Source organism: Hipposideros armiger, unplaced genomic scaffold (genome assembly GCF_001890085.2).
Source record: "Hipposideros armiger isolate ML-2016 unplaced genomic scaffold, ASM189008v1 scaffold_222, whole genome shotgun sequence".
Taxonomy (NCBI): Eukaryota; Metazoa; Chordata; class Mammalia; order Chiroptera; family Hipposideridae; genus Hipposideros; species Hipposideros armiger.
The window spans coordinates 1,644,732-1,671,070 of record NW_017731572.1 but is presented as its reverse complement, the minus strand read 5'-3'; the positions used below and the strand labels follow the sequence as shown (position 1 = coordinate 1,671,070).

The 26,339-nt window shown below is 45.8% G+C and overlaps 1 protein-coding gene and 1 long non-coding RNA gene across 3 annotated transcripts in view; one reads left to right on the top strand and one right to left on the bottom strand.

The window, feature by feature from the left end:
- The first annotated feature begins 579 nt into the window (after positions 1-579).
- On the top strand, positions 580-22,019 carry LOC109389134 (uncharacterized). 2 transcript variants are annotated; one of them, XR_002125351.1, is made up of 4 exons: positions 580-848; positions 944-991; positions 21,281-21,468; positions 21,934-22,019. It is a non-coding gene; the product is annotated as an uncharacterized LOC109389134 (long non-coding RNA). The 2 variants fall into 2 exon arrangements; XR_002125350.1 differs by having other exon boundaries at positions 21,278-21,468.
- The window catches only part of LOC109389133 (myosin-3), a 29,706-nt gene continuing 9,653 nt past the window's right edge, over positions 6,287-26,339 (bottom strand). Inside the window, exons 4-41 of the mRNA XM_019654432.1 lie at positions 24,787-24,930; positions 24,176-24,332; positions 23,650-23,677; positions 23,159-23,267; positions 22,193-22,285; positions 21,364-21,427; positions 21,184-21,282; positions 20,153-20,256; positions 19,929-20,067; positions 19,395-19,513; positions 19,160-19,309; positions 18,277-18,447; positions 17,868-18,174; positions 17,682-17,752; positions 17,036-17,123; positions 16,834-16,951; positions 16,306-16,429; positions 16,079-16,215; positions 15,736-15,991; positions 15,299-15,541; positions 15,033-15,209; positions 14,777-14,922; positions 14,606-14,696; positions 13,801-14,190; positions 13,571-13,697; positions 12,209-12,327; positions 11,834-12,030; positions 11,308-11,491; positions 10,489-10,654; positions 10,076-10,200; positions 9,246-9,554; positions 8,935-9,138; positions 8,732-8,857; positions 7,699-7,869; positions 7,500-7,604; positions 7,238-7,333; positions 6,991-7,128; positions 6,287-6,430 (exon numbers count right to left, since the gene is read on the bottom strand). Coding sequence (XP_019509977.1) covers positions 6,404-6,430; positions 6,991-7,128; positions 7,238-7,333; positions 7,500-7,604; positions 7,699-7,869; positions 8,732-8,857; positions 8,935-9,138; positions 9,246-9,554; positions 10,076-10,200; positions 10,489-10,654; positions 11,308-11,491; positions 11,834-12,030; positions 12,209-12,327; positions 13,571-13,697; positions 13,801-14,190; positions 14,606-14,696; positions 14,777-14,922; positions 15,033-15,209; positions 15,299-15,541; positions 15,736-15,991; positions 16,079-16,215; positions 16,306-16,429; positions 16,834-16,951; positions 17,036-17,123; positions 17,682-17,752; positions 17,868-18,174; positions 18,277-18,447; positions 19,160-19,309; positions 19,395-19,513; positions 19,929-20,067; positions 20,153-20,256; positions 21,184-21,282; positions 21,364-21,427; positions 22,193-22,285; positions 23,159-23,267; positions 23,650-23,677; positions 24,176-24,332; positions 24,787-24,930 — 5,619 coding nt within the window. The 3' untranslated portion in view covers positions 6,287-6,403. The remainder of the gene's footprint in view (positions 6,431-6,990; positions 7,129-7,237; positions 7,334-7,499; positions 7,605-7,698; positions 7,870-8,731; positions 8,858-8,934; positions 9,139-9,245; positions 9,555-10,075; positions 10,201-10,488; positions 10,655-11,307; positions 11,492-11,833; positions 12,031-12,208; positions 12,328-13,570; positions 13,698-13,800; positions 14,191-14,605; positions 14,697-14,776; positions 14,923-15,032; positions 15,210-15,298; positions 15,542-15,735; positions 15,992-16,078; positions 16,216-16,305; positions 16,430-16,833; positions 16,952-17,035; positions 17,124-17,681; positions 17,753-17,867; positions 18,175-18,276; positions 18,448-19,159; positions 19,310-19,394; positions 19,514-19,928; positions 20,068-20,152; positions 20,257-21,183; positions 21,283-21,363; positions 21,428-22,192; positions 22,286-23,158; positions 23,268-23,649; positions 23,678-24,175; positions 24,333-24,786; positions 24,931-26,339) is intronic.

Genomic DNA, 26,339 nt, shown 5'->3' with positions numbered 1-26,339 from the left:
TCTTTGGGTGTATAGGGTTGCCTTGAACCTTATACACTCTTCTGGCCAAATGGCTTATGAACCGTGTAAATCACCACATCTTCCTATCACCAGCCTTAAAATTCCAAAAGGCGTTTCAATGGAACCATGAAAGGCAGGAAGGAGCCCTGTCAAAATTGTTTTTTCCTTTTGCTGTAGAGTAATGATTCATATTCAAACTGTCTTTTTATCTCAGGAGCTCAGGGTGATTTAAAACATGGAACTGCTATAAATATTTCCTTACAGAGATGGCTCGAGCCACAAAAAAAAGGGGGGGGAGGGACACGTTCATCTTCGACCCCATATTCCAGATAATGAAACAAAAGCAGTCGATTATTCAGGATTAAACAAGACAGAGTGTAAAGGAAGAAGGATGGGAGGGAACCCAGGTGGAATGAGCCTTAACTGTGTGTCAGCACTCGGCCACTCAGGCAGCAGAAATGTCCCTGGGATCAGAGTCAGGAATTTGAAACCCAGCTGTGGAGCTGTTGGGGGTTCAGAAGTTTGGGAGTCACTCATTGCTGACAGGACTGATTCCAGGCTGATGCTCCCCTCTGATCCCTCTCTAAGGGGTCACAGAAGAAGGGGGGAGAAACAGGTGGCAGGAGACACTATTTAAGGCTCCCTCAGATTGCAACAGGACCTGCTGAGCTCAAGGCTGAAGTTCGATCTTCCCAAAGGGAGCGGCTCTTATTCTGCCATGTCCCAGGGAACCTCTTAAAAGGTGAAAATGAGCCCCATGAGGCTGCACACCCTTGGCCACGGGAGATTAATTGTGGCCACATCAAATTCAATCAGTGTGTGTTTATCGATCACTCATTACACTGCAGGTAAGACCCTGTTGTGGTCTGGATTTGCCATGGGACTGAAATCAAGTCACTCACAAAGGTAAAAACTCGGGCCCTTTTAATTTACTTTCCAACAGGGATCATCACGTGTGAAGTCGACGGCCTTGCTGCCTCCTGGGATGGCGGTAGGATGATACTGGGTACTTGATGCTAGAGGACTGCCTAAAACATTGTCTGGCAGCATGCAGGCACGCTCTTCTAACTAGCTGCTGTTGTCATTCCTTTCCCAGAACAGTGGGTCAGGCACCGGACGCTAAGCCTTGGGGTGGGTTTTGAGAAAGGGGCAACTTCTCTCTGCCTCTGTGACTTGATTCTGCTCTGTGGGCTTCTCACGTAGCTGACCGTGAATTGTGAGTAGAACATGCATAACCCAGAGAGGGGCTCACATCCCAAACACACCGCCTTCCAGAAACCTGCAGGTTTCTGAGCAAGCCTGTGGGGTGGAGATGAGACAGGCTCAGATGGCCACAGGCTGGTGGGCCGCCGTGGAAGCAAAGAAGGAGGAAATTGTATGTTTCTGGCTGAGAACCATTATTTGAAAGGCTGGCTTTTGCCCCTGGAATGATGTCAGGATGCCTGGATAATAAGCACCCTTATTCTTTAGGTCACTACACCTGTTGCCCACGGGACAGAGACCCCAGGCCCAAAATAGGCGCAGCTGCTGCGGAGGCTCATCTGGCCCTGAGCACAGGCTGAGCCACATTTGGAATTGTCTGTCCCTCCACCCACCCACCTGCCCTCCCCACTGTGTGCCTTGGGACCTCAGAACAGGCATTCTCTTCCCCTTTTCCTGGTCTAGCATTCTTGGGGCCTTCTGCTTTGCCCATTTCCTATTTCTGTGCTCCTAGTTGGTAAATGATATATGAGTGATTAAATGTGTAAAGAAACACAGACCTGGAACTTCTAGTGTAAAGCTGGAGGGAGGTGGAGGCTGTGGCTGCCGGGGCACATGAGCTGACAAGGTTCTGTCTTCACAGGGCAGCACTCCACCCCCAAGGGCCTCCTCTCTGATATTTGATTCTCTCCTCAGGCTTATGAGCCAGTTTGAATTGCAAACAGCTGTGCCCACACCCATTGCTTCAGAAAGTCAATAAAATCAAGTTCATGGTTAGGATTGCTCACACATTTGTGAAGGACGACTTCTGGGTTATTGGTGTCTCTTTATTACTGATAGGCGGAGGCAAGAAGTCAATATAGGAAGAGCTTATTTTCCCCATGGGCACACAGATTCCTCCACCACTTTACTTTTTCTACTCAGAATTCAGTTCAACACATGAATTGAGCACCTGCTGTGTACAGAGCACTGTGCTCATTGCTAAAGGCATTGACTTTCTTTTGGTCTCGGAGTATAAAAGCATGTGATCCTGTCACCTTCTCAAGTTCCCATTAACTCTGTGTTTTGTTTCTCATCATTATTATTTGAGTACTTATATTTCCTTAACTGTCCTTGAACTTCAAGTTCCTGTCCCATTTATTTTTGTATTCCTGGATCACTGGGTAGCCCTCTGTCACTAACAGGGGTCCATTTTCTGTATCTAAGCCAACCCTTCTCTCAGTAAGCTGGTGTCAGGGTTCTTGACCAAGGCAGCTTAAGAGTGTCCATCACTTGCTCCCCTGAATCTCCTCAGGTCTCCTAAAGGAGAGACACATCTCATTTGAGAGAACATAGAGAAGGCCCACAAATGCCCAGGCGTTGGGACTTCTTGCTCTGTGCTGCCATGGAAAGCCTAAAACATCTTAGCTAAAAATAATCAGTGTCATCCTGGGCCCCTGGCTCCTGATGGTCCCCCGCTAGGGCCCGAGTGCCTCCGGATTGTCTCGGCATCACTCAGAGTAACCGGATCATGGCTGGGCTCCAGCGAGCAGCCTCAGAACCTCTCAGCCTTGGCTGTTTTTAGCAGTGGGATTATTGGCAGGGGTGGAAATAGACCTCCGTGTTCTGGGCAGCTTCCTCACCCCACATTCCTAGGCACATTTTGCTTTATTAAAGCTCTCAGCTGTCGCGGTGATGCAGGCGTGGAGAAAGGAAAGGCTACCCTCACCATCTGGTGGCAAACTGCAACCGGTTTGCCCCCATAAGGGCATGTTACTCTTATTAGAAGTTATGTCCTTCACATATCCTTAACAAGGGGAGGGGGGGTCATCTGCCAATCATCAATCAAGATCTCATCTATTCCAAGTAAAGAAGGAGCCTACCATCCTAGCTGGTGTTCCTTTTATAGTTGACAGATTTTTTTTTTAATCCTGTGCTTGTGTATGTATTGAGTAATTAAAAAATTACAAAAAGTAATGAAACATAGAAATCTGCTAAGAGATTTGAGGCTCAGTACAGAATTCAGAAAGTCAGAGGTTTCCGGACAGTATAAGAATTACAGGAGGAAATTTTAAAAAAAATAAAAGTGAGGCTACTTAGAAAAAGGAAAAGTAGTTTAAAGTGGCCCTTAATTTGGAAAAAGTGGGATTTCACCCAAAGAAGTTAGCCCGAAGAGAGGGACCCTTCACCCTTTTTGGCCATCCTATTTTTGGACTCGTGGAAAAGAACCAGTAGATATCACAAATGAGCTAAAGAGCACCCAAGCCAGCGGTTCTCAACCTGTGGGTTGCGACACCTTTGGGGGTCAAACGACCTTTTAATAGGGGTTGCCTAAGACCATCAGAAAACAAAAAGATACTTACATTACGATTCATAACAGTAGCAAAATTACAGTTATAGAGTAGCAACAAAAATAATTTTATGGTTGGGGGTCACCACAACATGAGGAACTGTATTAAAGGGTTGCAGGCATTAGGAAGATTGAGAACCGCTGACCCAAGCTCCTGCTGAAAGATCAAATGGCCTGAGGGGAGACTCTCTGAAGACAGGGCGGCTGGGTCTGCCGGCAAAAGAAGGGTTATAGTGGAATGCCTGGAGGAAGTTAACAGAAACAGTCAACAGTCAAAAAGAAAAAAAGTGTGTTTGAGTTTTATTGGCCCAGTTGTAACACACCTTTGCCCCATGCTCCACCCCCTCAAGGTGTTTCTCCTGTCTCTTTCACCAGCTGCTCAGGTCATCAGCATTTTGTAGTGTAAAGGAGTCATGGGATCTAGAGAGAATCCCAGCTCTGCCATTTTGACCTTGAGCAAGCTACCCTGTGCTTCAGTCTCTTCATCTGTAAAGTGATAGGCCTGTCTTGTCATTGCTGAGTCGTTGCACCGATGACATGAGGCGGTGCATGCTGAGAGCCTGTGGAAAGAGTTCAGTAAATAGCGACTCCGACTCCTCCCCATTCCCAGACGAGGCTTCCCTCTGCTGCTTGGGTGGCACAGCAGGTCCTTATTTGGAATGAGATCCGTGCTTTCATTTTTTTCTCCTCAGCAACAGGGCTTATACTTTCTGTAGTCATGGGTATCTTCTCCTTTATAGAATAAACGAACACTGGCAAAGTTGGTCACAATATACACTCTTAGAAAATGAATTTTTCCATTTTATATCCTTCATAAAGTCAGAACCCAACTCCTCACCTTCTCCTTTGTGTAAAATATCGTGCTTTGCTGATTAAGTGGACATATCAGGTTCTACAGCCTCAGAGGTTTTCAAGTTTGTGGCCAAATTCTGCACAAAATGCAACAGGGGCCTCTTTTATCAATTCTTTATTTCTGAAATTCTATAAAACAAGTTCACATCAAAAATGGCCCACCCTCTCTTCTTTCCTTCCTTCTTTCTCTCCTTCTCACTTCATTTCTTATCTGTAAGTATTTTAGTATGTATTTTTAAAAGACAAGGACTATTTTAGAAAACAATCACAGTATCCCATTATACCTTGAAAATGAATGATAATCCAGATCATCATGAAATACGCCGCCTATTTTTAAATTTCACCAATTGTGTGTGTGTGTGTGTGTGTGTGTGTGTGTTTCCTAACAAGGTCCATGTAGTACAATTGGTGGACAGGTCTGTTAAGTCTCTTTTAATCTATAGTTCCCCATTCCATTCCTTTTATATCTTTGCCTTGCAATTTATTTATTGAAAAAACTACATGGTTTGTTTGGTTGAATTCCTCACATCCTGGAGTTTATTGGTTCTATCTCGGGTCCCCTGCATTTCCTATAAGTTGGTGGTCACATTGAGAGGCTTGACCAAGCCCAAGTGAGATGGTCGGGCAGGAATTCTGTCTGGTTGTCTATATTTTAATGATACTAGTAGTCATAATTCACCTGGGCTTCATGACTCATATAAAAATGGTGATATTCCAGTTCTTCTTTCGTTTCTTCTTTACCAATGTGAATACCTCCGTAACGAGAAACTCCACTTGCTTTCTCTGTCACCCACTTTCCACCAAAGACACTCTATAGCCGTTCTTTTAAGTTCTGAGAGGCTCTGAAGGACTGCAGCCCCTTGCACCAGCGTCAGGTCTGGGCCAGAACGGGATTTGTTCTCATTGCTGTGATTTCCTCTCAGTGACAGAGGGCCACCGCAGAACACACACCACATTTCAGTCACAGTTTTGCCATGAAGTGTTGAAAGCAAGTCAAAGAAACGTGGTCCTTGAGACAGAATTATCTGAAATCACTGATAGGCCAAATCTGACATCATTAGCGGCCTCTTTTCTATAAGTGACAAGCCCAGGAGGTTCTAGACTCGGAGTTGGGTGCTAAAGAGAACTCCCCTGGGTCTTTAATTCCCATGGAGTCACACTGATCTTCTCCTAATCATCTAGAATCGGATAAAGAAGGGAATTTGGCAACTATTTCTGATAAGTTTAATTATGACAACAAACGAATAATCCCTGGTTAGAGGATGTTATTTCTAGTAGCGGATCAGCCAGATAGTTAATTCTGACTTCCTGCTGTATTCTCTTTTTTAAGGTAAAGACAGGTGTACCCTGGGTAAGGGGTGAGATTTTTTTTTTGTTGTGAAAGCCAAAGACTTAGTGGTAGATTTACACTGAACTCCTGGAGGAACGAGGTGCTATTTTATTCACCTGTGTATTCCCTAAGAGTTAGCACAGTGCTTGCCTAGAGCACTCCTCAATGAACTTCCCAGAGGTTGCATGATGGAATGTGTGTGTCTGTGCGGAGGAGGAGGCAGGGGGGGACTGTCCCTTGCCTTATAATCTATTCAACTTGAGGTGGGGTTTTCCAAACTAAACCTTTGTGTTTCCCTCATATCTTATTGAGAGATGACTCTTCACAAACTCCCCCACTTCCCCCTCCCTCTGCCAAAGCTGTGGTTAACCTAGGGGTATTTTTACTTCCTGATCTAATCTCAAGTGCTAACCAAAAGCAATCTCTCCCTGTCCCCACAGACACACACCAAGTGAATTTATCAAGCTATCTGCTTACTGAGATTTCAACATTAGGCATTAAAAATCACCAAACAATGAACCATTTGCCCACAGGGAAGAGGAAAACAAATACAATGAAACCGCCCCAAATTGAAAACAAAGCAAAGTTTATTGCATGTGAAAAGCAATCAGATGGAAATTAAGCAAAATGGTCAGGAACCAGGAAAATATACATTTTGCATATTTTCTGTCCTGTCCCAGAAGAAGGATCTCTCACTCTTCACTCTCATGGACCACCATCTGCAAAGAATGTAAGGTTTTTAGTTATGTCCGTCCCATGGCAGAGACACATTTCCTCTTGCTCCCTCTCCTGGTGAGCATCAGCGAGTTGCTTGCTTATGTATTTCAGCAGGACACAGGATCATTTTTCAACCTCATGAGAATACATGATTGCATGCATGGAGGAGCTCACCCCATAGCATGAAAAACTGGCCCTCGGAGAGAACTAGCCCCATGCACTGGGACTTCCTATCTACAGGCATCTGCTTACTTGCATAGTGACTGAAGACAGTACCAGCAGAGGGCACTTGAAAGATCTTGGTGGGAAAACGTTCATTCCTTTTCAGGATGGTGTTTAAGTCTTATTGCGACGTACAGACCTGGGTTCTAGAGGGGCTCTTCTCAGCTAAGTGACCTTAAGCAAATCCTTTCCCTTCCTGAGTCCAAGATTGTGCAGTTCTAAAGTTGAGGGTTCCCTAAGGTTCCTTCCAGCTCAAAAATGTCTACCTCCCAGTGGGTTCTTCCCAGGCCAACTAGCACACGTCTGCTGCTCTCCATCTAGTGCAATAGGAACCACCTACCCTGCTAGAGGTGAAGTCTCGGGTCTTAGCACGAAGCTTATTGACTTGAGATTCTGCAATATCAGCACGTTCTTCAGCCTCCTCGAGCTCATGCTGAGCTTTTCGGAATTTGGTGAGATGAGCGTTGGCCTGTTCATCCTAAAACCAAAGAGCCCAGGCAGGTAAGATCAACGTGCTCCTCTCTTAGAGTTCAGTTTGAGAAGCCGACCAGGCTGCTGTTCTAAAATCACAAACATGTCCGACTTACAGCCTCCTCAGCCTGCCTCTTGTAGGATTTGACTTTCACTTGAAGTTTATCCACCAGATCCTGTAATCTCAGCACATTCTTCCTGTCCTCTTCACTCTAAAAGTGAGAACATAGGAATGTAACTAGCGGAGGGGGCAAAGTTGAATGAGGTCTGGTCAATTTCCTGGGGCTGAAGTGTGTCTTTCTTTATTCTGGAGAGAGAATCCCGGGTGGTGTTTACACTTTACAGAAAAAGTGACTCTCCGGGTTTCTTTCTACTTACCTGGTAAGTTAACTCCTTGACCCGCCGTTCGTATTTCCTTAGGCCCTTGACAGACTCAGTGTTCTTCTTCTGCTCCCCTTCCAGCTCAAACTCCAGCTCTCGGATCTAGGGGATGTGGGTGGGAAATTAGTCTGGGGCTGTAGTACCAACGGGGGAAGCCGGAAAGCCCTGCTTATGCTGGGGTTCTTCCTGCAAGTACCCGCGTCTCCAGTTTCTGGATCTGCTTCTTCCCGCCCTTCAGGGCCAGCTGCTCAGCCTCATCCAGACGGTGCTGCAGGTCCTTCACCGTCTGCTCCAGGTTCTTCTTCATCCGCTCCAGGTGGGCGCTGGTGTCCTGCTCCTTCTTCAGCTCCTCCGCCATCATGGCCGCCTGAAAAGCAAATCATACCTGCTAAAATGCACATGAAGGTCAAGTACCTCGGAGCTAACAAAACTTGGGCACCCCGAGGACCAGAGCCACGCTAAAGGAAAAGATGATTGAGTCCATTCTCCCACAAGGGAATATGAGAAGGGCTACACCAGGTATATAAAATAACCTAAGAAACGAAACCTTCAAGGACTGGATGGGAAATGATTTCTTCCTTTTCTGAAACTGGCCTCCTTGGGATCTTTGCCCACCCCAAGGAAATTCTTTCTTTCATTAACACCATGATCACCAATATAGTTTCCAAAGGACCCAGAGACTTAGAGAAGACTGATTTGATACCTAGCATCACAGGTTTGGAGACAGTGAGATTAAGAGAAGGCCTCTAGGGAATTAGGGTGTGCGTGGACCAGCAGTAGAGCAAACTAGTTGCAACTTAATGTTCTCCTTCGGGCAGCAGATGGCGCTGTGGCTACAGGGAGAAGGCCCACAAAAATTAGGTGGTGGTGGGAACAAAGCCGGCTTCATGTGAGGTGAAATTTGGTGGGATATTGACACCCGAGGCTCTCATTTTTATATTTGCAATAAGTCATATGTTAAAGAAAGAAGAGTATACCTCTCCATGGGCACAAGAGACAGAATACAATCCCTTCCAGTCTTTTTTTTTCCTACGTTCCCTCATTTCTCATATCCACCTTTTAAATGTGCAAGAGGGGACACGCTGAGTTTGAGGGAAGTGGGCAGTGGTTTTGGAGCAGAATGCACACCATATGTGCCCCCAGGGAGCTGTCTCAGGGTTGGGAGGGGGCAGGGGGCTTTAATGAAACAGCCTGGGCAGCCTCACAGGAGCAGGAAGGAAAAGACTTACATCCGTGATGGCCTTCTTTGCTTTCTCTTCAGCATTCCTTGCATCCCTGCTGGCATCTTCCACCTCGCTCTGGAGCTGCATGAGGTCTGTCTCCAGCTTCTTCTTGGTGTGGATGAGGCTAGTGTTCTAGGGCCAGAGGAACAGATGTTACCCAGGCAGGTCTGAGGTGGAAATCTCTCCCCTCTGCCACCCCCTTCCCTCACCTGGGTGTGCAGCAGCTGCACTCTCTCATTGGAATCCAGGAGCTCCTGTTCAGCCAGTTTCCTGCTCCTCTCCGTCTGCTCCAGAGATGCCCGCAATTCCTCCACCTCGGCCTGCAGCAGGTTGGCTCTGCGCTCCACGATCGCCAGCTGCTCCTTCAGGTCCTCCTGGCCCCGGAGGGCGTCATCCAGGTGGAGCTGGGTATCCTAGCCAGAGAAAAAAAGGAAGAGTCTAGTTGAAGTTGAGGCATTCGGGCCATAAGCCTAGTTGAGTCTTTGAGGACAGGAGAGGTTGCCCACCAGGGAGCTCTGACCTTCAGCTGTCCCTGGACGCTCCTGAGGTGTCTGAGGGTCTCTGCGGCCTGGCGGTTGGCATGGCTCAGCTGGATCTCAATTTCATTCAGATCTCCCTCCATCTTCTTCTTGATCCTGATGGCTTCGTTCCTGCTCCTCACCTCCGCGTCCAGGGCACTCTGCATCATTTCCACCGTTCTCTGGTAGTTCCTCTTCAGCTGCTCGATCTCTTCCTCTTTCTCAGCCATCTTTCTGTCGATTTCTGACTTCACCTGTGTCAATTCCAGCTGGATTCGGAGGATCTTGGCCTCTTCATGCTCAAGGGTGGCCTTTAGAGAACAAAAAACTAGAAATAGTACCAGTGATGGTATAGAGCCTGCTACACTGCCCTTTAGGGTTCCAACGAAATACTCGTTACTCTAACTCTACAATTCAAAACTTTCTTTAAAATAAAAACTCCCTAATTTATCTCCAGTGCAGAAATAAAATCTGTCTCATTGCTATTTATTTTAGATTATACTATAAAAAAATAATAACATTTAAACAATCTATTTCTTAGGAGCACAAGGCACCTTATGGATAGTTTAAATCCATCTAAAATTTTGTATAATCTCATTTTTAGACCTATTTTAGTGTAACGTTTTTCTCCAATGAATTTAAGACAATTCACAGTAGTATCTCATTCGGCCTCAGAGTTATACTATTTGATAGGAAAGAAGCAGGTTTTAGGGCTGTGATTTTACAGGAGCAAAAATTAAGACACAGAGTGGGGCCAGCTAGCCTCCTGGGGGGAGCTCCGCCATGCCGTGTCTGCTCCTGCCGCTGTCTCCCTCCCTAGCGTCCTGCTCACCTCTGCTTCCTCAAGGGCCAGCTGGATATCAGCCTTTTCCAGCTCGATCTGCTTTCTTGATTTCTCCAGTTCATGGATGGTTTTACCACTTTCCGCAATTTGTTCTGTGAGATCTGCTATCTCCTCTGTAAGGAAGCAAATTTTGACTTTGAACACCTCTGCACAGGTTTCCAAGCATGGCAAGCAGCAACTAAATCTTTTTTAATTAGTTTATTATAATTCTAAGGACGCTGTTTCCTAGAGATAAGATATTGCATAGAGAGAGACTCAGAAATAACCCCTTGGATGATGGACACTTTCTGTGCATGCATTAACGGACACGTGTAGGGATGTGAGCCTGACATCACGCCCAATTCAGCACACACTCTGGCAATGGTGTCAAGGGAGATTTCAGACGATTTTGAACTGCTTACGCTCTAAGTTCTTATTTTCTCGTTTCACAGTTTCAAGTTGATCTAAAGCTTCTTCGTAGGCGTTTTTCAGTTTGAAGAGTTCAGTGCTCAAGGAGCGGGATTCCTTCAGAGATGCCTCCAGCTCCGCCTGGCTCTCCTCACACTTTGTTTTCCATTCGGCTAGCACCTGAAACACCGGGATGGAAGGTATCTCCATTTGTTAACACTTCTCCTCCAGGCTTCTGATTAAATATAACCGTTAAGGTAAATCCTCTTAGAGCTGGGTCTGCACTCAGCAGTCTCTCTTGCCTAGCTCCTTGTTCTTGATTATCGGACAAACCAAGATTTCGTTCCATAAATTTACTCCAGATCATTAATTGATCAGGAGTGAGCTGGACATAATGGCCCTTTTCCTAATATAAAAATGGCCCTGTATTTTAAAATATTTCATTAAAACTTTGGTTCAAAACAACCTATCTGCCATACCAAAAGGGGGGCTTCCAGAAACCTCAGTGGGACCCAAGTTGGATTCCCACATGCCAATTGCCCAGACAGACCAGTAGTAATAGGGGAGGAAAAATGTCTGAGGCTGAATAACATGGTGGAAATGGGTTTGTCTCCACTGACAATGTTTGAAAGGGACTTCTAACCTCATCCCATCCTCATTTCATTTTGGGAAGCTGCAGGTGAGGAAGCTACAGCTCATTGAAGTTCGGGGACTTGCCCAAGGTCACACTGCTAGTGTGGCAGAGGCAGGACTGGGACCCGGGCCCCTCCTTCCATGACTACAAGGCACTCGCCACATGGCGGTGTTTAGCTAGCACAGAGCTAACCCCACACCTTGTCAAAGTTCCTCTGCTTCTTGTCCAGAGCGGCGGCCAGGGAGTTGGCTCTTTCCACGTCAACCATCAGATCCTCAACCTCTCCTTGCAGCCTCTGCTTGGTCTTCTCCAAGGAAGCACATTTCGCATTCACTGCCTCAACCTGTTCCTCGGAATCTTGAAGGCGCTGAGCAAGTTTTTTCCTTGGAAAATATGAAAAAGGAGCAGATGCTATTTAAGTTTCAACTCTTTGTGATTCAAGCACCCGTTTTCTTTCATAAGCCCAGGAGAATTTCCTAACTGCTCAAAATCAATGGTCAACAACCTTCCTTGTCTCTAATCAAGATCGAAGTTGTTTATCTTAAGGAAATGTGCTAAGGCCTGGTCCCTCCAATGGCACAGCACTGCATTAAAAGATAGATGAGGTGGGGACACATCTAGTAACAAAAGAAAATTCATTCCCAAGGAGTTCTAAAGTCAATGCCCTTTATCATATGCTCATTTAAAGGTTCGAGTTCTTCTAAAGGTAAATAGAGTTCACGTACTTGGCCTCCTCCAGCTCCTCTGTGCGTTGGATGGCGTCTGTCTCGTATTTGGTCCTCCACTGGGCAACCTCGCTGTTGGCCTTGGACAGCGCCCTCTGCATCTCGGCCTTGGCTTCCTGCTCCTCCTCGTACTGTTCCCGCAGCAGGTCACAGTCATGGCGGGCGGACTGCAGGGCGTGGGCCAGGGCGTTCTTGGCCTGAAAAAGTCAAGAAAGACAAGAGCCTCCAGGGGATTAATATTTTAATGCCATGTGCGCGGTACTATCCAAGTACGTGCCTGCTGTCATCACCTACTAATTAAAATTGTCCTGGTTTTCCTTCCTGCAGGAGGTACTTGAAAATCAGATCTAGGAAGCATTTCCTCAGATGACGTACCTTGCTCTCATCCTCTAACTGCCTCTTGAGCTCTTCTGTTTGCTGGGTAAATGCTTGCTTGCTCCTGGAAAGTTGGGATACTATGCTTTCCTTTTCTTCCAGCTGACGACTCAGCTCACCTGTGCCCAGAGGAAATGTTTTCGTTTTATTAATTCATCCATCCATTCATTCACCAAGTTCTCACTGTGTGTTAAGACACTCTGCTAAGATCTTGGGAGAGAGTAAATTATAAGAGTGGTCCTTTCTTAGGGGTTAAGGGATGAGTCCATGAAAAGGGAAGTGAAAGCACAACCTGATAAGTATTGTTGTAAACTATTAGAAGTGTGGAGTGACTTTTGCCAATAAAGGCCATTGAGAACAACTGTAAGTTTAAACATTACCAGGAACATCTAAAAGCTCCCATCAGACCTTCCAGGGGCTGATATTTCCAGCTGTTTGTCAATTTGTCATTAAGGGAAATACTGATTTCCCAAGGTCTATATCTGTAATAATTTGAAGGTAGACTCTTGGGTGAATATGTTAAGCTCATGTTCGTATGCTTATATTTAGGCAAGAGAAAAAAGGAGGGGTTGAGAGGCTTATGGACGCTTTATAATCCCAAAAGTATTTTAGAAGTGACAACTAACTTCTTTTCTTCATTGTCTTGGTTGTGTCTGCTAGCAAGGGATTGATCCACCTGTGATGATGGGCTGCAGGACCAGTGCTAGGTGGAGCCACATTTTCTAGGTGAAAGCCCAAAATAATGTTCCCCAGTATTTTTATTACACCCCCAAGAACCTACACAAATTAGCCACATTCTTTTATGTATAGTCTTGATTGCAGACAATCTGAAAACACTTCATTTCATTTGACTGCGGACAATCTGAATTTATGTGCAGCAAGAAGTAGACAGACCATGGGGCTTGATTTCTAGTCTTATTTCTGCCATTTAGACTCTTGTTTTTTGTGTTTTGTTTTTTTAGCTGAGCCATCCTGCCACCTGTTGGCAGCTGGGCGGCAGCTCAGCTCAGGCTGGGAATTGAACCAGCGACTCTGTTGCTCAGAGCTCGCACCCTTGAGCGAGCTCTTAACCAACTGAGCCACTTGGCCGGCCCCATAGACTCTTTTTGATGCAAGGTTATATTAATTTGGAAGAGTATGAACCAGGTGATAGTTTGAGACCCTTCTCTTTCTAGTTTATTTCTCTCTGTTTTGTTTTCACTGAACTCTCAATCTTTTCCTCCTTTAGGATATATTGACTGGCTATTTCTGTAGGTTATTCCAATTGTTTTTCCCCAAAACAAATACTGCCCTTTAGTTTTGACCTGTTGCCCCTTTTCGGTGTCCATGAGGTGTTGCTCCTTCCCATTTCCCATCGCTCACCAGCCTCAGTCTGAAGACGAGACTTCTGTGTTGTCAGCTCACTCATGCTCCTCTGAATTTCCTCATTCTTGCCCCTGGCCTCACTTAATTGATCCTCCAGAGTTCGGCATATTTTTTCCAAATTTGCCTAAAGAATTGAAAAGGAGGAGACAATTAAGTCAGCATTGAGATTTGAATGACTGAAAAGGCCTCTTTAACAGAAATCATTGGGCCCCATCCAACCCAAGTACCTTTGATTTTGACACACTCTCCACGTTACTGGAGAGGTCGTCAATCTCCAACTTGAACTCGCTCTTCTCCTTCTCCAGCTTCTGCTTGACCCTCTGCAGGTTGTCGATCTGCTCCCCGAGCTCAGCTACACTGTCTGCGTGCTTCTTCCTCAGGGCCGCCACCGTGGCTTCGTGCTGCAGGGTGGCCTCCTCCAGGTCCCTGCGCAGTTTCAGGAACTCCGCCTCCCTCTTCTTGTTCAGTTCTATCTGGGTGGAGGTGACTCCTCCCGCCTCCTCCAGCCTCTCACTGAGCTCCTCCAGTTCTCGGGCATAATCGCTGCGCTGTTTCTCTGTCTTTGCTCGAGTGGCCCTCTCCGCCTCGATCTCTTCTTCCAGCTCCTCAATTCGAGCCTAGAGAGGCAGCCAATCAGTCCCGGAGTGACTCACTCTGAATGTCAAGAACAGGCTAGCTTCCACTTCCATTACACAAACCAATTCTGGAACTTCTCCAAGAGAAATATGAATGTTGCTAATTTCCTTTCATGTGAATTTTCCCTGCCCCATCATGGTCATCACCCCTGCAGTGATCAACCCAGGATATTGTCCATTCAACTAAATGTTGACTCAAAATACTTCAATTATGTATTTTATTTAAAATTATGGAAAAATTATTCATCACTGCTGTGTCAGCTTGGCAGAAAGGAAACCACTGAGGCAGGCAGACCCATGGTGATGTCCACTTGCTCTAAATGGCTTATATAGCACAAAGCACCCAGCCCGCTGTGAGGGACCCACATGTAAAAGAAAAATCCGGAACGCCTCCTACCTGTAGCTCTTTGATTTTCTTCTGAAACTGGAGACCCAGGGTCTGCTCATCTTCCACTTTGCTTTGCAGTTGACAATACTCAAAATCCTTCCTGTGAAGGGAAATGTAGAATGTGTGAAGACAAAGTACCCAGTAACACGCAAAACTGTAATCGATGGTTGTAGAGCGTACTTCTTGAGTCTTTCATCCAGCTGTTGCTTATCATTCTCCAGATCTAATATGGACTCATGGGCAAGCTTCAAGTCTCCCTCAAGCTTCCTTTTGTTCCTTTCCAGGTCTACACGGAGCTTCTTTTCTTGTTCTAGGGAACTTTCCAGCTGCAAAAGGCATCATTTCCCTTTGAGAACAAATGCTTTGCACCAGAGGTTTCTTGGGGGCTCTTCCAACCCTGAAGTTCTAGGACTGCCAATTAGCAGTATTTACTTACATCATCGACCTGCTGTTCCAGTTTGCCCTTGATTTTGCTCAAAGAATTGACTTTGTCTTCTTCAGCTTGGAGATCATCCAGGGTCTGCTGGTGAGCCTCTTGGAGGGCTTTCTTCTCTTTGGTTAACTTTGCAATTGTTTCATCCAACCCAGCGAGTTCCTCAGTAAGGTTTTTAACCTAAGAAGAAACCATAACCAAGTATAAGAAGAGCTACAATATGGTTGGCAATGACTACGCCAAGCTGGAAAAACCCAGAAAGAGAGTACCTTGTTCTCTGTGGCATGCTTTTCCTTTTCAACCTTGGCTAATGTCAGCTCAAGGTCATCAATGTCTTTCTTCAGCTCTGAACATTCGTCCTCCAGTTTCCTCTTCTTAGCCGTCAGCTCAGCATTGATCTCTTCTTCATCTTCAGCTCTCTCAGTCACCTCTTTGATTTTAGCCTCAAGCTGGAATTTTGCTTTGATCAGTTGATCACATCTTTCCTCAGCATCCAATAAGTTTTCACTTTCCTTTAAAAAAAGAATTGTGATTTCATGATTTCCTTTAATGAGATAAAGTTTGTGACAGTCCAGTATTTTGCTATATATGAAGTTTTTTATGAAGCATCCCAACTAAAAAGCAGAAATCGCACCAAAATTCTAGTTTTCCTAAATAATCAAATCTAGAAGGAAAGTGAAAACAGAAAAGATTTCTAAACACATACAGCTTGCACTTGGAGCTGCAGGTCATTCTTCTCTTGTACTAGAGTCACCAATTTTTCCTCCAACTCCTTCCTTTTTGCCTCTGACTTGGCCAGTTCATCTTTGGTTTTCTGAAACTCTTCCTTCATGGTGGCCATCTCCTTCTCAGTTTCTGCGCTCTTCAGCAGGGGCTTGATCTTGAAGAAGAGTTTCATCCAGGGCCAGTGCTTGACATTCATGAAGGAGCGGATGTTGTACTGGATGCAGAAGATGGACTCCCTAAAAACAAAATATCAGTTATTTCTGGGGAGAGAAACTCCCCACCTCTCCCCAACTGCTCATGTTTGAACAAAGACCCTGCTCAACCTTCTCTGCACCATCTTCTGGAATTCCACGCGCATGAGAAACCCTCTGCACACAGCTTGTGTTCGGGTGATCAGTTTGGCCAGGCGGTCATCGCGCATTTCTTCCAGCGTTCCCAGCAAGCCAGCCTTGAAGAACACCTTACAGGGAAGAAAGATGATAGGAGTCAGTTTGCTTGAGAAGTCTAAAAGGAACTTAAAGGCCAGCATCTGTCGGAATTGATGCATTACCTTGGTATGTCCAAATTTGTACTGAGTGTGGTCAATATCAATGGATGCCAACAGCTTCTCACAGGCTTTCTTGCTGTCGATGAATTGTCCCTCAGGGATTGCACTGGCGTTCAACACTCGGTATCTGCCACGGTAGACACAGAAACAATCCGAGACTATTAGCAAAAACACAAACCTTGGAGATTATCCAATTCAGGCTTCTTTTCCTATAAGCAAGAAAGCTAAGGTCCAGAGAGTGAAAGAAACTTGCCCATAATCACACTGCTAGATAATGGCCTAGAATGTAGGCCTCCTAAATCTTAGGCCAGGCATTTTTCTGCCATGTCTGTATCAGATAAGCTTCTGAGAAAACTGGAAGAAAGAAGTATGTATACCTTGGCCAAGTGATAGGTTATTCATTTTACATGGCAGTCCATAACTGTTCTGTTGAAATGGGTGTTTTCATCAGTATTTCTCTGTCTCAAGTTCCAGAATATCATAGAACATTTTTATAGAACAAGAATATCATAGAACATTTTTATGACACACCTTTGTTTAAAATCCCCATAGAGAATCCGATTTGGGAACCCCTTCCTGCAGATACGGATCCCTTCCAGGACACCGTTACAGCGTAGCTGATGGAGGACAAGGCTGTGTTCCATAGCCCCTGAGAACAGAAGCAAGAAACATCAGCTTCACACAGAGCTTCTTAAAAATGGACCACCATCTAGGGAGCCAGCAGGTGTCTTACCTGGGGTTTTGGTTTCATTGGGAATTATACAGCGCACAAAGTGAGGGTGAGTCGTTCTTAAATTTGACATCAGCTTGTTCAGGTTTTCCTAAAAGAAAAAGATTAAGTTTGAGAGCTTACTGTCAGCTTTTACAAACACAGAGATATCTTGTAATGAAATATAAAATATATGTTTTAAACTTATGAATTCTAAAGAATGATGGAATTACTTAATTCTTTCTTTTAATAGTCCTACTGCTAGAGGAGGAGGCAAATAACTTATATAATAGTCTTTTGCTTCACAGTGAGCCAGAGACTAACCAAGTACAAAATGCCCTCTGAAATCAACTCAAGAGATGTGTCAAATCCCACTGCGAGATGCTATTGCCTGTGTCCTTCAGGCAAGTCAGAAATTTTGTGCTGAGGACTCACCTCCCAGACCAGCCAATTCAGCTTGTGGCCATCCAAAATGATAATGAAATTCTAGTCCTACATTTGTTAAACCTCATGGATGTACCATCATCCCCTCACTCAACTTCACTAAGTGACAGTAACCAGATTAAGACCACATTACTATACTTGAATAAACCAAGTTTGGAATTCCTCCCTTGTTCATTTGGAGATGACTTAAACCAACTGCAAGCAAATAAACTTGTATTTTTCTTACCCTGAAAAGGGCAGACACAGTTTGGAAGGAAGAACCCTTCTTCTTGGCAACTTTCTTCTTTCCACTGTCAGCTGAAAGAAGTAAAACATGGTGCTTGCTGTTAGCAGATCTATACAGATGTTTCAGTCCTGTGGACTGAATGGAGAGAGAAAGTGTAACTACAAGGTACTCCAATGAGTCTGTTACCATCTGTGGTGGCAAAAGTGGCATAGAGGTGTGCCAGGAGCCTGTTGGAGGACTTCTGATACAGCCCAACGACCGTCTCATTCAGGGGGTCCTTATTCTTTTCCAGCCAGCCCGAGACGCTGTAATCCACGGTGCCCGCGTAATGCACCAGCGAGAAGTGGGCCTCGGCCTTGCCTTTGACCACCTTGGGCTTCTGGAAATTGGCAGACTTGCCCAGGTGCTGGTCATACAGCTTGTTCTTGAAGGAGGTGTCTGTGGCCTTGGGGAACATGCACTCCTCTTCCAGGATGGAGAAGATGCCCATAGGCTAGATTAAGGCAAGGTAAAATGCAGATGGGGAAAACGTGAGCTGCAGTGGTGAGTGGCAGAGTATACGAGGAGAGGAGACTGAATGGATAGAATAGGATACCTTCTCAATGAGCTCGATGCAGGCAGCCAGGTCCATCCCAAAGTCGATGAACGTCCACTCGATGCCCTCCTTCTTGTACTCCTCCTGCTCCAGCACGAACATGTGGTGGTTGAAAAACTGTTGCAGTTTCTCATTGGTGAAGTTGATGCACAGCTGCTCCAGGCTGTTGTACTAATACCAAAATATAATGGTCCCACGAAAAGTTAGACTTAGGTCAAAATCAAAGGCCCATCAACCTTCCTCCTTGTTGCTCAGGCTCTAGCCAGCTCATTTATGCGTTCAGATATGCTCACATTCTTCAAGGCCCTGCTCAGATCATATCTCCCCCTTGGAGTCTTCTCTGAACTTCCAACTGGAAGGTGTGTCCCCGTCTCCTGAGTTCCCATGGTCTGGGCCTCTCCTGTGCACTGACCACGGTCTGCCTTATATACTACACTTTTCCTCTTTCTGTAGAGACTACAAGCCCATCGTTTGTTCACCTGCATGTCTTATAGCTGGCAGACACCAAATATATACTTTGATGAATGGTAATATGCTTCTAACCCAGAACCAATAAGATATTTACATAAAATGTTGTATGATTGGCTTAGTAACAGATTCTCTATATGCCTGGCTCTCCCTAAATCAATAATTGCATTTGATTTATTTTTTCATTCATTGGACAATTATCTTTAAAATTGCATTTGACATAAGTCTCCTCCTCTCTTAAAATAATACAAACCCTCCCACATTCTCTTCTACCTGATCCACCCTCCATCCAGCTTTCTTACAAGCCGTGGTGCTATGACATGTTGGCCCCCTTGACACCTTCCCCCTATAGGGTCATGGAAACCAATCCCCCCAATCAAAGCCACATGAAAGCATGAATATAAGCAACACAAACCTCAAAGATCTCAAAACCCGCAATGTCCAAAACACCAATGAAATGTTGCCTTGGTAGTTTCGTATCCAGTTGCTGGTTGATACGAGTGACCATCCACAGGAACAACTTTTCATAAACTGATTTGGAAAGGGCGTTCACAGCATGGTGAACCTGTTGGGAAAGATCAGCGGATGGGCCTGAAGGCAGTGGCAGGTGTGTATCTGCGTCCCTTCTCGGCCTTGAGGCAGATGCTTACCTGATCCACAGTTTGACCTTTGGTAACATACTCATTCCCAACTTTCACTCTGGGGAAGCACAAAGCTTTCAGGAGGTCGGAAGAGTTCAGGCCCATCAGATAGGCTGTCTTGTCAGCCACTGGTAAGAAAAGAAAGATGATCATGAAGGGCAAGCCCTGATGCTTGGCAAAGTAGAACCACTTTGAAAGTCATCCAGATGTTGCAAAGCTTAGCTCAGTTTATCTCAGTGTGTTTTACATTCCATATCTCTAAACTGCTTATATGCAGCCAATGGAAGCTAAGTCACTCGGAGAACATGCTAGATTTTGTGAAAAGGCAGGATTGGGTTCCAGAAAGCCCTGGTCACTTCTCACTGTGACCATTCTATGATTCAGCAAACACGGGTGGTAACAGTACCTATAGGCGTCTGAGCCCCAGAGAGATTCACATCTCCAGATGGAAAAAGGATTAATCACTTTCAAAAGAGGCAACGGACAACCTCAGCTGAACAGCCACTCAACCTTGGCTTCTACCCTGTTGTGGTGATTTTGTACCTTCGGTGCCGTCTGGCTCTGCCTGCTCCTCTCGCTGCTTCTGCTTGAACTTCATGTTCCCATAATGCATCACGGCGCCTGTCAGCTTGTAGAGTCCAGATTTCTCTTCTGGGGTGAAGCCCAAGATGTCAATGGCACTCTGGCATTGAAAGGACAGCACGTCACTTGGTTGACCCCAGTGACCGAGGAGGAGCACCCCTCACCTTTCTCTCAGTTCTACTTACATCCGTAGCCAAGAGCTCCTCAGCATCGTCAATGCTGGCCACCAGGATTTCACCCTGGCTGATGAAGGGGTAGTCGTAAGGGTTTGTGGTAATAAGCAGCAGCTCTGAAATGATGAATAGTTAGAGGAAGTCACAGAGATGCAAAGGAAGCATCCACCCAGTGGATTTGAACTCCTGTGTTCTGGGCTGAGATTTTCACAGCTGGAACCCAACTGGAATTTAGAGTTAGAACTGTCTTTTGAAAAGATACTCAGGCTGTGGCTGAATATCAAGTCCAGGGAAGACTGCAGCCTGCCTATGTAATGTAGATTAAGGAGCCTTAGAGAGAATACAGTACTTAAATTCTCTAGCTTTGCAAGCAAATGGTGCACATTGATGTAGGTTCAGCAGAGTTAATAGGGACTGTATGAGTGTGGGTCAGGAAAGAGCCCAAATTGAGGGAAACATAGGTTGTTTGGTATAATACCAATCATAGTTTTTCCAAAACCTGTTGAAAAGCTGCCCCCTATTTCCAGGTTTGGGACAAGAAGGCTGAGCAAACACAGCCAAAGGGCAAAGAAGACCGTGGACATGAGGCCTCAGTTACGTGCAGACCAAAGAAAGGGCAGGGTGACTATCCACAGGGTAGATTGATTGTTCATCTGAGTTTTGCATTGGCCTCACGGCATTTGGTAAAAGGTTGGTTTCTGTATTAGAACACAAGGGGGCGCTAAAGGACAATTAAATGCTTAGTTGTTCAAAAGGACCAATGCCGAATTCGGTAGCTGTTGAATCTTGCTGTCCATTGGATTCGGGGTTTTTTCTGTTTGTTTGTTTGTTTGTTTGTTTGTTTGTTTGTTTGCTTGCTTGCTTGTTTGTTTGGTTTTTGTTTTTTAATTGGTATGTCACTGTCCATGCAGCCACATGCCATTTCTAAAACAAACTCCCTCCGTGGGCTGTCAAGGCCACTACCTCTAAGCACAGCTCTCCTTGGTCCAGTGATATCAGAGCTGAAATGCCTAAGAGACCAACCCCATCGGGGACTTCCTCACCTATGAGTTCAGGCTTCTTGTTTGAAAGTATCTGGTAGAAGATGTGGTAACTTCTCTCAGCCTTCAGCTGAAAGGTCACTCTTGATTTTTCCAGCAGATCTATGAACACAAACACAGGACTGTTTTCCAAACTGCTTCCCACCACCCTGAGACATCATCTGATCCCAATAATCTACTTACAAGTTTCAATATCTGCGGAGGCCAACTTCCCAGTGGTACCGAAATGAATTCGAATGAACTTGCCCTGCGGGGGAAAAGAGAGACCAGCATCTACCATGGCTCCAGGTGTTCCTACTAGTCTCCTGGGTCATGTGAATAGGAGCTTTATTTTCCTATAGTTTGAAATTAAATATGTCCTCCTCTCTCTCCCTTCTTCTCTGTCCAGTTTGATGTGCCTCCCTTTTTTTCATCCCCTTTTTAATCACAATGCTTCCAAACCACCCCACCCCTATCCAATCAACAAAGTAAGAGCGTGATTTTTTTTTCAAGATGCAAATCAAACCATATCACTTTCTTGCTTATAGAATCCTTCAGTAGCTTTCTGGATAAAATCTAAACCCCTTCTCATGCTCCTATGTGCTCCTATGTGACCAGGTGTTTTTCCGCCTCTTCCCTCACCTCATAGCATGCCTCCTTGCCCACCTCACTGCAGCTGCTGGAACCTTCTTTAGGTCCCATGACTTGACCAGGCCCTCTCCCACTTCAGAGACTGTGCACTTGCTTTGACCTTTGTCCCTCTTCATCCTGCAGATCTTGGGATTCACAGGACAACTCCCCGAGAGGCCTTCTCTGACAACCTTATCTCCAGTAGACCGTGACCCCATTTACTCTATCACATACCCTATTTATTAAACTTTATATAAATGTATCATTATCTGAAAGTTCCTTGTTGGTTTGTTTCGTTCTTACATTTTCTCTCCCCACTGGACTGTGACCTCCGTGAGGACAGGTACCCTGCTTATCTTGTAGGCCACAGAGAAAATCCCAGTGGTCCTGAGCTCAGACTCACAAAGCGGGAGGAGTTGTCATTCCTCACGGTCTTGGCATTCCCGAAGGCCTCCAGCAAAGGGTTGGCGCTGATGATTTGATCTTCCAGAGTCCCCTAATGCATGATATCAAGGGAGGAAGAAGCCACAGAAGGACAGTAAGCAATGCTCCAAGCTCTGTCACTGCGGCCTGTCCTTGCTGCCTGGCAGTCTATGGCAAAGCCAGTCCCTCCCTCTCAGACTTTCCCATTTGAGGACCAACAAAATCGTCAGCACATCACATTCAAAACACTTTTGCCATTTTGTTTGATTTAGTTATGGTTGGGTGTCTTGCCTTAAAATTTCTTTAATGCTTCATTCAGCTCCTTGATTCTCCAGGCAGTTAGGTTGTATTCACTTCAAACTGTTGTAATATTTTCATTTAGAAAGGCAAGTACAGAGGGTACCCAAAAAATGTATACACATTTTAAGAAAGAAAAACTGTATTAAAATTGTAATACTCAATATATCCCGATAAAAAAAAAAGATGAATACAAGTCACATTTGACTTCTGCAATTACAAGAGGCACTCAAAGTGGTTACCATCAGCGTCCAGACACTTCTGATTACAGTGAACTACTGCTTGAGCAACGTTGACCAAAGTGTCCACTTGTATACATTTTTTGGCACCCCTAGTATACGCTATGGTTCTCTCAAATTAGTGTATGTTATTCTGCCATAAAAGAAGAAGCTCTCTGAGCTGCTCCCAAGTTAATCTTTCTTAGTTAAGCCTTAGAGCCTTACTTTCCAGAAAATTGACAGGATCTGGTCCTGTATGATCAGCCACACACTGGGTTGTCTAAGATAACTGGCTGTCCTTCAAGATTTCAAATCCTGGCCTGTTCTCCTTTCCCTGAAGCAGGGAAGTGTTGCCTCCTTTTGTCCTCTCATTCAGAAGTTAAGACAAAGGTTAGAAGTAGAAGCAAAGCAAACCTTCTTTCTCAGCATACCTTCATTTTGGAGTCCTTCTTCTTGGCAAGGTCTCCAGTAGCTGCAATTGTTGCAAAGTACTGGATGACCCTCTTGGTGTTCACAGTCTTCCCTGCCCCGGATTCTCCGCTATTTGGAGCAATCAAAAGAGAGAGAGAGAAAGAAACAAGTTCTGTTAGTATACGGAGGCTCCCCGGGATGTCACCCAGAGGCCTGGACATATGCTGAGCCACATCAGACACACACCTACCAAACAAAAGGGAGAGACCACACAGACAGGCAGAGGCCCGAGGGAAGACTCTACCGTGGAGCAGACCCAAGGATGGGTAATTCCAGTTTCGGAGGCCTTCCACATACCTTCTTGCCCATCCCCAAATCTATCTTTTCATTATAGATTTTGTTCCAAATACTTTCTAAAGAACAGAATACAGAAAGTGGTGCCTTTGCCTTCTGCATTGAGGACATGGAGCCACAGCTATGAAACTGCTCTACGTAGGCCTTGGATACTTACGTGATCAGAATGGACTGGTTTTCACGATCTGTCAGAGGAAAAAAATAAAACAGAGTTGATGGCAATATAAAAAGAGCTTCCCAGTTCTACCCCATTTCTCAAGCAGTCAGAGTTCAATGCACAATTCCTCTTCCCTCTAATACTCTGATTAGTCCTAGGTGGGAGCTTGAGAATGAGGCTCAGAGAGGTTAAACTCCTGTTTAAAACCAGCCAGTGGCTTGTCACCAGTCAGTGGCTTCTGGTCATATTAGGTTGAACCAAATGAAATTTTCAATATTGGTTTCAGCCTACAAAAATATCAGTTTCTTATGGTTTAACCAATACTGGCATTAGTGCAAACTCTTCACCAGGGTCTTAAGGCCCTGAGAAATCTGGCCTCTTTCTGCCTCTTTAAGTGCCTTTTCCCTCCTCTCCTTTGTGTGGAGGTCACAGGCCAGGTGGGGCAGGCCCGGGGCCACATGGCGGCTCTCCCGAGCCCTGTCCAGCTCCTGCCCCACCACTCCAGGCCTCCTCCTTGGAAACCTACCAGTCAGCATGAACTGATAGGCGTTGTCAGAGATGGAGAAGATGTGGGGCGGGGCCTCCTGGCGCTTCTTGCCTCGGTAGCCGTCCACCACCTCGGGGTTGTACACCGGCAGCCACTTGTAGGGGTTGACGGTGACACAGAAGAGGCCCGAGTAGGTCTGTGGGAGAGTAAAAAAAGACATATGTATGTGTATGTATGTATATACACAATCTTTTGCCTTTATTATTTTTTACGTTTCCTCACAATAAACTAGTAAAGGAGGGAAGATATAATTTCGGTTTATAGGTGAGTCAAGCAAGGCTCAAAGAGGAGCATAGCCGGCCGTTTCACAGCCGGTGAGTGACAAGGCTAAGGCCCAGAGCGGTCTTTCCTGCGCTCCGTGTTCACTCTTCCTCCTCCCCACCCCCACTTTTTCCAGCCTGTTTTCTTCCTACCCCATTCATCCCTTGTTTTCTTATCGTCTTTCTCTTCCCCTCTCTTCTTCCTATTTCCCCTCTTTTGTTCAACAACTTAGTTAAGCACCAGTCTTTCCAAATCCCATCACCCATACAAGCATCCCCGCCCCAGCCCATCAAATGCCCCAAGAATCCACTGCCCGTGTCGGCACCGACATAGATCATCCAGGAGGTGTAACGGTCCTTGAGGTTGTACAGCACGGCGGGCTCATTCAGGTGTGTCAGCATGGCCATGTCCTCGATCCGGTCGAACTTGGGCGGGTTCATCGCATACACGTCCTCCGGTTTGACCACCAGAGTCTGAAAGGGAAGAGGTGCAGTGCTTGCCCACTATTCTCCGTACACTTCGCCTGCTGTGGACAGCTCTCCCCCAGGAAGGGGCTTGTGAGCCGAGATCAGAAGGGGCACGCACTAGAGAAAATGCCCATTTAACAGCGAGGGCTGTGGGCGGCTTGCGATGGTGGTGATAGACTGTGATTTGTTTCTGTCACGCAGGGCTTTTGTGTTTTCCCTCTCCCATGGCCCTGAGGTGAGGGAAAGACGACAGAAAAGAGGGAAGGGTCTCGGTGGGTAGATGCGGGAGATGGTGCAGGACGCAAGCCAGGGGAACCTTCCAGCTCAGGAACACTGCTTCCCTAGCTGATGAGCTTGTTCTTATCTACTCAGAGACTGGCACATCCACAGGTGTCCCTGAGGCAGAGACAAGAGAAAGCGGGCGGTGGCATTGGATCAGCAGGCTGGCACCCAGTCACCCACGTTCAGAGCTCGCTTGCCTGTTTATCACCCTCCTGCCCATGGTTATGAATGAGAGCTGAGCCCCACCTCGCCCCTCCCTGCCTTTCCGGGGTCAGAGCGTTGCACACCAGGTAAGGGGACCACGAAGCAGGGCAGGGTTTCCAGGCACTGACAACTGTGTTTGTAAAGCCCCTTGCCCGAACATCCGCAGGCTTCCTCACGCACAGGAGGTGTGAGCTTAGCTTCCTTTTTCCTGTCCTGCCTTCATCTTCTTTCTCTCTCAGACCTCCTTTGAAGACGAATCATCGCCCTGGTCCCATCTTTGGACAAGGTGAGTGGGAAACCTACCTTTTCCTGCCTGCGTTTTTCAGCCTTCAAGCAGAGTTTCACTTAAATCGCCGTGCAGCCAGCCCTCCTTGGGAATAGTCTAGATCAGGGGTCGGCAAACTGCGGCTCACAAGCCACATGCAGCTCTTTGGGTACGTTCTGTCTCAAAAGTTTTCCAACCCCTGGGAGAGCAAATCCTGTCCCTCACAACAATTTAAAAATTATTTGGGAGCCATAAATATATTTTTACATCATCACCATTATGTGAATAATATCCTTTAGAATTTTTGTAAATGAAACTGTGATAGTTTTATTTTCATTTTTAATTTTACTTCAGAGCCACACGCTCACAAGCCGCAGTTTGATGGCCCCTGGTGGCCCTTCTGTCTAAAAAGTTTGCTTACCCCTGGTCTAGATTGCCTTAGCCTGTCATTCATTACATTTAGCTTCTCTCTTCCCTGCCACTTTGTAAGCCCAGTGTTGGTCCTGTTATTTGAAATATACAGAGAGCCACTCTTTGGCAGCATCAATGCTTGATAGCACTGAAGGGCAGTTTTTAGTGCTTTTTTCCTTCACACCCAACCTGGGTGCAGACATCTGGGGACGCTAGACACTATTTCTTTTACCCTTCTCTTTCAAATTTTCCT